Raw genomic sequence first — 14,112 nt, forward strand, 5'->3', positions numbered from 1 at the left:
GAGCATTTGGCATGATAGTGAAATTGTACAAGATATGACTTGAATTTTGAGATACTTATGTTCAGTTGGAGAATCTTTTCTCATTTTTCAGATACAGGCAGTGATAATGTTCCTTTAGTTTACTCCACTGTTGACTGATGAAGAGGTCTTGTCATATATGGCTGAAAGAGGACCACAACAGATTACGACATTGCTGTTAACTGATTTTAATGGGGAGCTTACTCACCAGGAAGGCAAACATGGGAAGAGGCACATATACAGTGACCTCCCATAATAATCTGCAGACAGTGTTGTTACTCTCTGGTAAGGTGGCTCACTAGGGACAACAGACACCATCCAGCCAGATTATCTACATCCCTTCCCTTTAGCATACGCTCCTTAAACAAAACAAACATTAGTTTCTCAGAAGTGTTTTTTTAAATACATCTTAAATACATCTTTAAATACATGTTGAGTAGGAGTACACAGAGAAAGGAACACAATCTCATAATTATGAGATTCTTTGTGCGATTCTTTTTATTTCAAGTGGCAGAAACAGGCTTCCATAACAGACAGAGACACGTGCAAGGTTAATTATTAATACTGTCCTGGCTATATCTGGGATGTCCACAGATGGAAACATGCAGACTATGATAAGCAGTGATTGCAGGTATATTTCTTTTATTTGACAAACCCCTGACTACATTTTCATAACAGAATGGGCAACATGCATTGTCCTGCTGAAGATTCAGCCCGCCTGGCTGCTGTTGCTCGAGTCATCTGCCCTTTCCCAAACTACACCCCTCATCCTCATTTCGCCAACATGCTGAGCGTCAACTCTTCACATCACCTGAAGGAGCACTACACAGCAGTTCAGAGCTCTCTGACTTCCAAGCAGCTGGAGGACTTCACCCAGGGCCTGAGGACCACTTTTGGCAGGGAGGGCAAGGTGACTCTTGGTGGGGTTGGAGTAGTGGCCCTGTCTCTCGCTGTGCTGTTTGACACACTTGCCAAAACAGTCAAGGGAGAACTGGTGTCAGACTCTGAGCCCATTCCAGGTTTGTTCGTGAAGGATCCAAGGGGATACTACCCACCTCAGGTCTACACAATAAGCAAATACCTGAGACTGGTACCACATATTGCCAACAACCCCACCAGGATGAAAGAGGAGACGGAGAGGTAGGCACAGAATTGTATATTTACTTTATGTACATGTGTCTTAAATATTCAGTTTGCCATGCGTGACTATGTGATCTAATGTGATTGTGTTGTCTATCTCTTCCATAACAGTGCATAAAGCATTTAGATGCTGATACACATGTTCTAAGCCAACTGGGAGAAAATCACAGCACACCAATACATGAGGACGTCACAAAGATTAATTTCATGCTGGGATATTTTGTCACATTTTCTTTGTTTGTTCACCTCGACCGAATCAACAATTGTACCAAAGATGACTTGGGCAGGTTTCAGCAAGCAGAGGTGTACAACAAAAGCGACACCATCTTTAATGGCAACTGTGATCCAGAGATAGCTGAAACAGAATTTTTGGCTGAAGTGGAGAAATCTGACAACTACACCAAAGAAGCCTTCAGAAATGCAAACCAAAGGATATTTTCTGTTTGGAATAGGAATACCCAAAGTCAAGGCTACTCGACATAATATTTTATAACATTTTCTAATAAGATGTCTTAACTAATATAATTTGTACAGATTCATTGTAAAACAATGCAGCTAAACTATACTGCTATTGTTATTATTGACTGTTAGAACAATATTAATAAAATCTTTGAAATAAAAAGTATAGTGTTTCTAGACCACAAAGTTTTTCATGTCTTTCCTCTTAAACCTTGTTGTGATTTCTTCATAGTGAACCTGCCAACAACTATGTTTGCTTCACAGGGTCAGTTACCATGGTAACAGACTCAAGGTAAGACTTACTCCTCTTTGTAGAATGGAAAATCCTGAGTTTCACTCAGCTCAGGGTTAACATACTCAGAGTTTGTCCAGGTGAGGTTGTCGGACAAGCGGATGTTAATGCTTAAACCTTCTCCTGTCTATAGGGTACCAAGTGGAAAAATTCAGTATAAAAGTTGTAGCTGACATATTTTCTTCATTTATCTCACATTTAGCACATTTTTCCTACATTTGACATAACTGTTAACCACTTATATAAGGGTCAAATAGAACATTTAATCTAAATATTAAATTTAAATGTTTAAATCTAAATCAAAATGTCATATGTTATATAAAAATGTTAAATTCTATGTTTAAATCTTAAATCATATAACAAAATCTTGAAACTTAGATCTCAAAGCCAAATCTTATATCTAAATACTAAATATAATATCTAAATGCTAAAAGTGATATCTAAATCTAAATGTTATGTCTAAATGTTAAATATTATATTTAAATCTTAAATAATATATTTAAACCTTGAATCTTAAATGTAAAAGTTAAATCTTATATCTAAATGCTAAATATGATACCTAATAGCTAAATATTATATCTAAATCTAAATGTTTAACCCAAATGTTTCAAATATATGCTAACTGACCCCACCCCTTCAAACCTCAACCAATATGAAATCAGGGAAACATGCGCACACACACACACACACAAACACACATACACACACACACATACACACACACACACAAGCAAGTCAATGAAGCCTCTCGCTGATCGGTTGTAGTGCCATGCAACCACAACAAAAATTGAACATTTATCTATTTTCTTGTGTCGCATTGCTAGCCCCTGTGTGCAAGTTTACGTGAATGAGCACAATATTTCACATGCACGAATGTCACTTGTTGCTTGGCTGGAGGAGGAAGATCGCTCCTCCGCCACCGCCAGTGGTCTCACAGAAGGTCATTCTGCGTCTGGCACCTGGGCTCACCATTGTGGATGCTACAGAGCCCCCTAGAGATTATGCTCCTGTCTGCAGCGCCTCCCAGCCACCATCCTGAGATCCAGCACCTGTCTGCGTCGCCTCCCAGCCGGCCTCCTGAGACCCAGTCTAGGTGGCCTCCAGGCTGACTTCCAGGGATCCAGCTTCAGTCGGCGTGCCCTCCAAAGATCCAGCTCCAGTCAGTGCACCCTCCGGGCTGCCCTCCAGAGATACAATGGGCACGGCCGCCCTCCAGAAGTCCTGCTCCTGTCTGTGCAGCCTCTTGGCCACCCTCCAGAGGTCCTGCAACAGTTTGCGTGGCCTACCGGTCCCATTCCAGAGACTGTACTTCTGTCTGTGCAGCCTCTCAGGCGACCTCCTGAGCCAGGCTTGCTGTCTGCTATGCCACCTGGCCAATCCCCGGAGCCAAGCCTGCTGTATGCATGGCCATCCCCCTGAATTATGTCGCCCAGACTGTTTTGATTGGGCCTGGTCCCTCCTCCACCTGCCCGGCTTGGGCCCAGTGTTTGGTTTCTGTTATGTTCATGCTTTAGGTTTAGGTTTTTGGTTTTGTCATGTTGAGTTCAGTTTTCCTGTTTTCCTTCATGTGCTCATTTTTTTCTGTTCCTGGCTCATTAATTCACTTGGTCTGATTTCTCATTCACTTCACCTGCTCCTAATTACTCCCTAACCCCTAACCCCTAACCCTAACCCCCTGTATAAATACCCCTAGGTTTTCAGTTGTTCTTGGTCAGATCCTCATGGTAAAATCCCTATTATGTTTAGATTTTCTGTTCCTGGGTTTTTTTTTTTTTTGGAAATAAACCTTTTACCTGCACCATTTTACTTCCTGCCTGATCTGCCTGCATTTTGGGTCCCCCCCCCCCTACCACACGTGACAGATATATCGAGGACATGATATAATAATTAACCTTGCACGTGTATCTATCTGTTTACACTTTGCAGAAATGTTTTATCAGAAAGTCATTAATCCAAATATATTGCAAACCTTTGGCATACTGCTTTTAAAGATAGTGACTAATTAAGTAGCATAGCTATATTTTCAGTATGAAACAAAAGCTTATGAGAAACCATGATTACTGGTGGCATGCTGTAAACTAGCTGATTTTCCTAAATAAGAACATGGCTGGATTGGAAAACATTCCAAATTGATTTTATTGTTGAACAAATAGTCAATATTTGTCAGTCCAAAGGAATGTTGATTCTTAAATCTTAATGATTAATAAAGGCAAAGAAACAATGACAAACAAGCACCAAATTTGGATGAAACTATGTTTTTAGGCCTTTAGGAAATAGTGATCAGTACATCCACCTTTCCTTCTAAAATCTACTCTGTTTCTTGATCCAGTCATAGTCGGCTTTCTCTGACAAAGCTTTTCAATTATGAACATAGTGCACTCTTCAGTGTAGATCTCTTGTTTGAGAATGGACCAAGCTTTAGATTTTAGGTCTTGGAAATTGTTTTCTGCATACCATGGCCATCTTTTTTAGCCATTTAAACGTAAGAACTTCTATCCAAATCCATTACCTTGGTTTCTACTATTTTATTGACAGTTACAGTTCTTATATTCCTAATTTATATCAGAGGAGGAAAGTGCCAATGCACCAAATTCCACCATAAAATTCACAGATGACAGTTGGGCTGATCAGGGGAAAATGAAACTGCTACAGGCAGGCCACTGAGGAACTAATGAAGTGGTATTCAGTTAGCGCTCTATTCTTAGGATGCACAGAACAGACATTCCTTCGCTTTTTATCAAAGGTGAACAAGAGGAAAAGGTTACATTTCTTAACATCCTCTTCTCCGACAACCTCACCTGGATTGTGAACACGTCTTTAAGGTGAAAAAGGTGCAGCAATGCCACCCACCACTTCTTGAGATTGTAAAAAAAGCACAGACTAAGCTAGCAGCTACTCATAATCTATCTTTCTTTTACAAAGAGCATCCTGATGTATGGGATCACTGTGTGGCACACTGTGTGTCTTCCTGCTCTGCCTGCCTTTTTGAAGACCATTAGAATTATTTTTGACCACATTTTGTCTTTTAACTCGTAAATTAAACAGATCACAATCTGAGGCCACACATTACTAAGTCATGGCTACGGATTAACATGTCAGATAGTATGAATGAATGAATGAATGAATGAATGAATGAATGAATGAATGAATGAATGAACAAATTTATTTCGAACAAAAAATAAAAAATATAAAATAAAAATATGTTTCAAAACAAGAGAAAACAATTCTTTAGAAAACCAAAACACATTGCTTGTACAAATCAAAATGTTAACAGGTTCGAAAAAGGAGTGGGAAGAAGTATACACTTTTTGTTACTCCCACCCCTTCCTAGTCATCTTTTGTTGTGACGTTATATGTTTACATATTACCAATATTCTTATCAATATAACTTTTACTATGCATCCACTTTTATTGACATATAACACATAAAATAATTTCTCTTCCATATATATTTGTATACACACATACATATTCAGACTACCAGTTTATCACATAATAATATATCACCTCATATATAATACAGTATAGCTATGTTTATCCCTCCTCTTCCATGTATGTTACTAGAATTAATTCCTTATACCTTTTTTTAAATATATTTATGTTTAGGCTCTGTTTTAACCTATCATCCAAGCTATTCCAAAAATTCACCCCACAGTTTGATATGCACATACTTTTCAGTGTTGTTCTTACTTTATGTTTTTTAAAATTTAGATCTCCCCTTAGATTGTAACCCCCTTCCCTATCGGTGAATCTGTCCAGAATGTTTCTTGGTAATAATCTATTCCTTGCTTTATACATTATTTGAGTAGTTTTAAATTTAATCAAATCCATAAATTTCATTGCATGTGAGCTAATAAAAAGTTGGTTTGTATGTTCCCTAAATCCTGTTTTGTTTATTGCCCTTATTGCTCTTTTTTGCATTGTGCATATCGGCTGTAGGGTGCTTTTATAGGTATTTCCCCAGACTTCCACACAGTATGTCAAATATGGTAAAAACAATGAAGAATAGAGAATATGCAATGATTTCTGATCCAACATGTGACTACTTTTCCTAAATATTGCAGTGCATTTTGCTAGTTTTGTTCTTATGTGGCTTACATGTGGCTTCCAGCAGATTTTGTGGTCCAGAAGTACACCAAGAAATTTAATTTCATTTACTCTTTCTATTTTCATATTGTCAATTATGAGTTCTACATGTGAATCAATAAATTTATGTCCGAATATTATAATCTTTGTTTTACTCAAATTTAAGGATAATTTATTTCTATCAAACCACAGTTTCAATTTGCTTATTTCTTTTGTCATCTCCCCCAAAATCTGCTGCAAATTATCCCCAGAATGAAAAACACTTGTGTCATCTGCAAATAAAATAACTTTAAGTAACTCTGATACTTTACATATATCATTGATGTAGATGATGAATAGTTTTGGACCCAACACTGACCCCTGCGGCACCCCACATGTAATATCCATACACTTTGATTTATGTTCCCCAAGTTGAACAAACTGTTTCCTGTCCTTTAAATAGCTCATTACCCATCTCAGCCCCACCCCCCTTATCCCATACCTCTCCAGTTTACTTAACAATATGTTGTGATCTATGGTATCGAAGGCCTTCTTGAGATCTAAAAATACTCCCACAGCTATTTTTTTATTATCAATCCAGTCAGTGATTTCTTCAGTTAATTCCATCAGTGCCAGTGATGTTGATCTGTCCTTTCTAAATCCATACTGGGTTTCTGAAAGTAAGTTATGTTTTTCTATGAATTTATTCAGTCTCTCTGCAAATAGTTTTTCAAGAATCTTGGCAAATTGCGGGAGAAGAGAAACAGGTCTGTAATTGGTAAAATGATGTTTATCTCCATTTTTAAACAATGGAATTACTTTAGCCAGTTTCATTGAATTGGGAAATGTACCTGATTGAAGAGACAAGTTACAGATGTAGGTGAATGGTTTTACAATTTCATTAATTACAGTCTTCACTGTTGTCATATCAATATCGTTCCAGTCTGTTGAGGTTTTATTTTTACAATTTCCTACTATTTTAATTATTTCTCTTTCATCAAGTGCTTCCAAAAAAATTGTACTTGGATTTCTCTCCACCATATACTCTACATCTCCCATTTCAACTGAATCTGGTTCCTTTATTTTTTTGGCTAATTCTGATCCCACCGTTACAAAAAAATGGTTAAAACCATTCGCCACATCAACCATATTATGAATAGTCCTGTCCTCAACAGTGTAGTATTCTGGGTAATTTATATTTTTGGAACTTCTTACAATGCCATTTAGAATATTCCATAAACCTTTAATGTTATTTTTATTTTTTTCTAATAGTTTATCATAATATTCTTTCTTACAATTCTTCGTGATATTAGTTAGTTTATTTTTATATTTCTTATATTTTACTTCAGCTTCTAATGTCCTCTTTTTTAAAAATATCCTATATAACTTGTTTTTCTTCTTACATGCTTTTTGCAGCCCCTTTGTGATCCACGGACTGTTTTTATGTCTATCTGTATACCTACATGTTTTTACAGGACAATTTTTATTATATAACAATTTAAATATTTCTAAAAACTTCTCATATGCTTTATTGGTATCTTTTTCTTCATAGACGATATCCCAGTTCTGTAATGATAAATCATTTTTTAATGCAATCATGGCTTCTTCAGTTTTTAATCTAAAATATCTACATTTATTAACATTCTCTTTCTTTCTGCAATTATAATCATGCAAGGCAAAAACAGGTAAATGGTCACTGATGTCTGTTAGAAAAAGTCCGCTTTCTGTATTGTTTTCCAGTGTGTTTGTAAATATGTTGTCTATTAGAGTTGCACAGTGGGATGTGATCCTGCTTGGTTTGGTGATTGTTGGATACAACCCTATGCTAAACATCAAGTTTATAAAATCTTCCGTCCCTTTATGTTTCCTTGGATTCAACAGATCAATGTTAAGATCACCACAAATGTACAGTACTTTTTGTATTATTGCTTTTGTAAACATGCTTTCCATCCAATCCTTGAATACATCAATATTTGAACCAGGTGATCTATATATACAGCTGACCAATATATTCTTCATTTTTTCCAGACAGATTTCTATTGTTATACACTCAAGTAATTCATCCACAGCTTCAGTCATATTTTCAATAACTTTATATTTTAAACCATTTTCCACATATATTGCCACTCCTCCTCCATTTTGGTTTCTCCTATTTATATAATTAAATTCGTAACCATCTAGTTCAAAATCTTCTGATCCTGTTTCATTCTTAATCCAAGTTTCTGTGACAGTTATAATGCTGAATGGAGTACTGAACTGGCTAAGATAGTCTTTAATTTTGTGGAAGTTGGCATATAGACTTCTGCTGTTAAAGTGAATAATTGATATTTTGTGCTTAGATTTGATTTCTGCATTGTATTTATTTTCTGTATAATAGTTGCAATTGGTAATGATATTGGTGAGCAAGTTGTTTTCCGGATCAATATTATTTTCCATATCTTGTGTTTTATATTCAGTGTAAGTAAAAGTGTCCAGTTCTTTAGCCAGATGCTTTGTCATGATTGTTAGTTGTATTCAGTTCCCGCCTCTCTCCATTTAGCTACTCGAGTGTGCTTCCATCAGAACTTGTCCAATTCCCCAATGTCACGGATAACCAGGACCTTGGCCTCTTCAGGAGTACCTTTCAGTTTAATAAATACTTTGCAGTTTTGTGTCCAAGTGTTCTGTATTTTTCCTTGCTTCCTCAATAGTCTTGCCTTTCTGGCTATATCTGCATTCTTTTTAGTCAAATGTTCATTCAGATAGACATCCGATCCCTTAAGTTTGCGCCCTTGTCTTAACAGATCCATTTTATGCTTTTTATTTGCAAAACGAATTATTACTGCTGATTTTCCCGTGTTGTTATTCCGTGGGAGAGGGTGACATGCGTCGATGTTTTTGTCGCTTACCTCAATCCCTTTGGATTGAAGGAATGCCATCACTTGTTGCTCTACAGAGTTCGCGTTCTTCTCGCTCTGGTTCTCTCCCTCTTCCCCCGACACTGCTCCTGCATATGACCGAGGTTTGATCGGCAGCCCGGTCACAATGATGTCATTTATGCGGGTGTATTGCTCCAGGTCTGTCACTCGATTCTCGAGGTAGCTGATCCGCTTCTCCTTTTCTATGTTCTGCAGTCGCAGAGTTTTAATCTCTTCCACCAGGTCCAGGATGTTCCTTTGTTGGATCCTGACAGTAGAGACTTCCCCAGACAGAAAGTCCAGGGATTTCTTTATGTCCTCTATCTCCTCTGTTGAGGGAACTTTCTTCGGGCCCATTGTTGTGCCGCTAGCTGTCAACCGAGCTGTGCGCTGTCAGCTTGTGACAACATCTGAGTTATGTATGGGAATTAATGCCTAGTATGCATGTAACATGGATAAATATGATTAAATTCAGTTTAAGTTATTTATTTATTTTTTTACCAACATTCTTTTTACTGACTTCACAACAGAGAGAGAGAGAAAACAAAAACACAGACAACTAAGGCAATACCCCCACCTCCACCCACTAAGTTTATTCCTGGTTGTGGATCAGGTTAGTGACTTTTACTCTGTTTTATTCCATTTTATTGAAAAAAATAAAATAAAATTAAAAACTGTTGTATTGGTCATTGCAAAGAACCATTATTTGCACATCTGCAGCTACTTCCATTATATGTGTCAAGTCTTTTTCTGTTACATAGAAAATGAAATCTCAGATTAGGGGCAACACATATTGTAATGTTCAGTGTTTATCTTTGTTCAGCTTTCAGAACACCACATATGTGGGGTGTCCCTCCGCAGCCTGGATATATTCAGAGGTAAATTTTATAATTTAATAAAATGCCATGTTTGCATGTTCCTTTATTTATTTTTTTTAATTCCATAACTTTGGTTTATTTTTCTTCATGTCTAGATTATGAATGCTGCATTGGTTTATGGTCATTTATTGTTCAGATAATTTTAAGATAGATTAAACTTAAGCTCAGTGATAACACAAACCATTCTTCATGAGCATTTGGCATGATAGTGAAATTGTACAAAATATGACTTGAATTTTGAGATAATTATGTTTAGTTGGAGAATCTTCTGAAATCAATGTGTCAATGAAATAATGAAAGACTGTAAAGTTGGCTACATCTTTTAAAAGTCTATATTTCAATATCCAGTATTTTTTAAATATTATTGTGTTGAACTGTCACAGGATGATTGAACTATGTGACTTCTTAAGGTCCAGGCATGTTTCAGAGGAAATCCTACAGCGACTGGAAAAGGATAAGGTAGTTAGCATGTTAATGGAATTGCTAAATATGACTAAAAAAGGACAGTTACAGGCACTCACAACTAGAGAACAGCAGTGGAACAGTTCCACAAAAAGTTTTAAATACACCAGATAAACACTGTTATATCTGAGCATGTCTGCGTGAGTCTGAAGCAACAAATACCATAGATGTCTTATATGTGGCAACCAGGAGCATTTTTTCAGATACAAGCAGTGATAATGTTCCTTTAGTTTACTCCACTGTTGACTGATGAAGAGGTCTTGTCATATATGGCTGAAAGAGGACCACGGCATATTACAACATTGCTGTTAACTGATTTTAATGGGGAGCTTACTCACCAGGAAGGCAAACATGGGAAGAGGCACATATACAGTGACCTTCCATAATAATCTGCAGACAGTGTTGTTACTCTCTGGTAAGGTGGCTCACTAGGGACAACAGACACCATCCAGCCAGATTATCTACATCCCTTCCCTTTAGCATACGCTCCTTAAACAAAACAAACATTAGTTTCTCAGAAGTGTTTTTTTAAATACATCTTAAATACATCTTTAAATACATGTTGAGTGGGAGTACACAGAGAAAGGAACACAATCTCATAATTATGAGATTCTTTGTGCGATTCTTTTTATTTTAAGTGGCAGAAACAGGCTTCCATAACAGACAGAGACACGTGCAAGGTTAATTATTAATACTGTCCTGGCTATATCTGGGATGTCCACAGATGGAAACATGCAGACTATGATAAGCAGTGATTGCAGGTACATTTCTTTTATTTGACAAACCCCTGACTACATTTTCATAACAGAATGGGCAACATGCATTGTCCTGCTGAAGATTCAGCCCGCCTGGCTGCTGTTGCTCGAGTCATCTGCCCTTTCCCAAACTACACCCCTCATCCTCATTTCGCCAACATGCTGAGCATCAACTCTTCACAACACCTGAAGGAGCACTACACAGCAGTTCAGAGCTCTCTGACTTCCAAGCAGCTGGAGGACTTCACCCAGGGCCTGAGGACCACTTTTGGCAGGGAGGGCAAGGTGACTCTTGGTGGGGTTGGAGTAGTGGCCCTGTCTCTTGCTGTGCTGTTTGACACACTTGCCAAAACAGTCAAGGGAGAACTGGTGTCAGATTCTAAGCCCATTCCAGGTTTGTTCGTGAAGGATCCAAGGGGATACTACCCACCTCATGTCTACACCATAAGCAAATACCTGAGACTGGTACCACATATTGCCAACAACCCCACCAGGATGAAACAGGAGACGGAGAGGTAGGCACAGAATTGTATATTTACTTTATGTGTGTCTTAAACATTCAGTTTGCCATGTGTGACTATGTGATCTAATGTGATTGTGTTGTCTATCTCTTCCACAAAGGTGCATAAAGCATTTAGATGCTGATACACAAGCTCTAGACCAACTGGGAGAAAATTACAGCACACCATTACATGAGGACATCACAAAGATTAATTTCATCCTGGGATATTATGTCACACATTCTTTGTTTATTCACCTTGGCCGAATCAACAATGGTACCGAAGTTGACTTAGACAGGTTTCAGCAAGCAGAGGTGCACAAAAAAGGTGACACCATCTTAAATGTCAATTGTGATCCAGAGATAGCTGACACAGAATTTTTGGCTGAAGTGGAGAAATCTGATGACTACACCAAAGAAAGCCTTCAGAAATGCAAACCAAAGAACATTTTTGGTATAGAGCTGAGAGACCCAAAGTCATGGCTGCTCCACGTTGCAGAGATGGAATTTACAAAAGCCATATTTTTCCACTTTGATGCACTCAAATTCACCTCCATTGGAGACTTGCTTACCCAAAGAGAGGATTTTGACCTGAGAAGAAATGCACTGGGAAAATGGGAATAGTCCGCTGACCAGTTCTTGAAATTCTAACAGATACACAGTGCAGTATATCCCCAGGAGAATTAAATATGTTAATGCTTAATATATATTCAAATTGTTGCTTTTCTTCAGTGATTAACTGGATAACATGAAGAATGACTGTCGGTTACACTTTTCTGCTTTGATTCTGAATTGTCATCACATGTACAAATATTTTCAAAAAGGATGTCAACTAATATAATTTGTGCAGATTTTTTGTAAAACAATGCAGCTAAATTATACTGTAATTATTATTATTGACTGTTAGAACAGTAATAATAAATTCTTTTAAATAAAAGTATAGTGTTTATAGAGCACAAAGTGTTTCATGTCTTTCCTCTTAAACCTTATTATGATTTCTTCATAGTGAACCTGCCAACGAGTATATTTGCTTCACAGGGTCAGTAACCATGGTAACAGACTCAGGGTAAGACTTACTCCTCTTTGCAGAATGGAAAACTCTGAGTTTCACTCAAATCAGGGTTAACATACTCAGATATTGTCCAGGTGAGGTTGTCGGAGAAGCAGATAAATGCTTGAACCTTCTCCTGTCTATGGGGTACCAAGTGGAAAAATTCAGTATAAAAGTTGTAGCTGACATATTTTCATCATTTATCTCACATTTAGCACATTTTTCCTACATTTGACATAACTGTTAACCACCTATATAAGGGTCAAATAGAACATTGAATCTAAATATTAAATTTAAATTTAAATGTTGAAATCTAAATGTATAAATCTTAATCTAAATGCTATATATCTAAATGTTAAATCTTATATTTAAATCTTAAATAATATATCTAAATCTTGAATCTTAAATCTCAAAGCCAAATCTTATATCTAAATGCTAAATATAATTTCTAAATGCAGAAAATTATATCTAAATCTAAATGTTTAAATCTAAATCTAAGTGTTATATCTAAATCTTAAATTATACATTTAAATCTTAAATAATATATTTAAATCTTAAATGTAAAAGTCAAATCTTATATCTAAATGCTAAATATTATATCTAATTGCTAAATATTATATCTAAATCTAAATGTTTAAACTAAATGTTTCGAATATATACTAATTGATCCCGCTCCTTTAAACCTCAACCAATACGCAAGCAGGGAAACATGCGTGCACATGCACACACCCACAAGTAAGTCAACGAAGCCCCTTGCTGATTGGTTGTAGTGCCATGTGACCACGACAAAAACTAAACATTTTTCGATTTGCTTGTGTCGCGTTGCTAGCCCCTGTGTGCAGGTCTACATGAACAAGCACAATATTTCACATGCACGAATGTTGCCTGTCGCTTGGCTGGAGGAGGAGGATCGAAAGATCGAAAGACCTGCAGGGGAGGCCAACACCACCCAGCCAGAAGAAGTGGTACGAGCTGTATCAGAGGGTGTGTGTCTGTTTAATAGGTGTTTACTTTTACAGTTCTTTTGGTACCAAATGCAACAGCATAAACTGCGTTTTGACACAATAATAAAGATGTGATTAAGTAGAAATTCAAATAAGATTTCTGTAGCCACACAAACACAAGTGGATGACATAGAGTTAAATTTTCACCTGTTCTTTTTAGATTGAGAAATGTCCAATGTTGTAGCATGGACAGAAGTTTTTATTTGGTAGTGTGAGGAGGTGTGTGTGTGGATTCTTCATCCAGATGGTATGCCTAACAGAGAAGTGTTGTAGTATAGCACAAATGTACACAAATGGGTGTGTGTATGTGTGTGATGTATTCCACTCCAATAAAAAGGGTCTTTAATAGGTTAATAAATTCTGAAATAGGAGGTCAGCCATCCAAATCCTGTCATGACTCGCTGGCCCTGCATCTCTTCTGATTCCTGGAGAGAAGAGAGAGAAATATAAACTGAATTTACCATTGTAATATATTAGAACTAAAAGCAGAATTATGTTATTAGATAGATAAATGAATGAAGGTGCTGAAATATTGTTAATAGTCTTTATTTACAAGTACGTGTGTGTCCATAAAAGTATCCCTCCATATGAG

At 36.9% G+C, this 14,112-nt stretch overlaps 1 protein-coding gene across 3 annotated transcripts; it reads left to right on the forward strand.

The window, feature by feature from the left end:
- Positions 1 to 607: 607 nt before the first annotated feature.
- On the forward strand, positions 608 to 12,227 carry LOC121644200. Of its 3 annotated transcripts, none has more exons than XM_041991988.1 (2): positions 608 to 1,158; positions 1,269 to 1,644. In XM_041991988.1, the coding sequence occupies exons 1-2, from the start codon at positions 698 to 700 to the stop codon at positions 1,639 to 1,641; spliced, it is 834 nt and encodes a 277-aa protein (XP_041847922.1). In that variant the 5' UTR covers positions 608 to 697; the 3' UTR covers positions 1,642 to 1,644. The 3 variants fall into 3 exon arrangements, with proteins under 3 accessions (XP_041847922.1, XP_041847921.1, XP_041847920.1); XM_041991987.1 differs by lacking the exon at positions 1,269 to 1,644 and adding an exon at positions 11,588 to 12,227 and having other exon boundaries at positions 610 to 1,158; XM_041991986.1 differs by lacking the exons at positions 608 to 1,158; positions 1,269 to 1,644 and adding exons at positions 10,936 to 11,481; positions 11,588 to 12,227.
- Positions 12,228 to 14,112: the final 1,885 nt, after the last annotated feature.

Source organism: Melanotaenia boesemani, chromosome 8 (assembly GCF_017639745.1).
Source record: "Melanotaenia boesemani isolate fMelBoe1 chromosome 8, fMelBoe1.pri, whole genome shotgun sequence".
NCBI classification, from domain to species: domain Eukaryota; kingdom Metazoa; phylum Chordata; class Actinopteri; order Atheriniformes; family Melanotaeniidae; genus Melanotaenia; species Melanotaenia boesemani.

Coding starts and splice junctions, on each gene's coding strand:
- LOC121644200 (XM_041991987.1), top strand. CDS start 698: ATGGGCAACATGCATTGTCCTGCTGAAGATTCAGCCCGCCTGGCTGCT. Junction 1,159..11,587: donor ATGAAAGAGGAGACGGAGAG/GTAGGCACAGAA, acceptor TCTTCCACAAAG/GTGCATAAAGCATTTAGATG.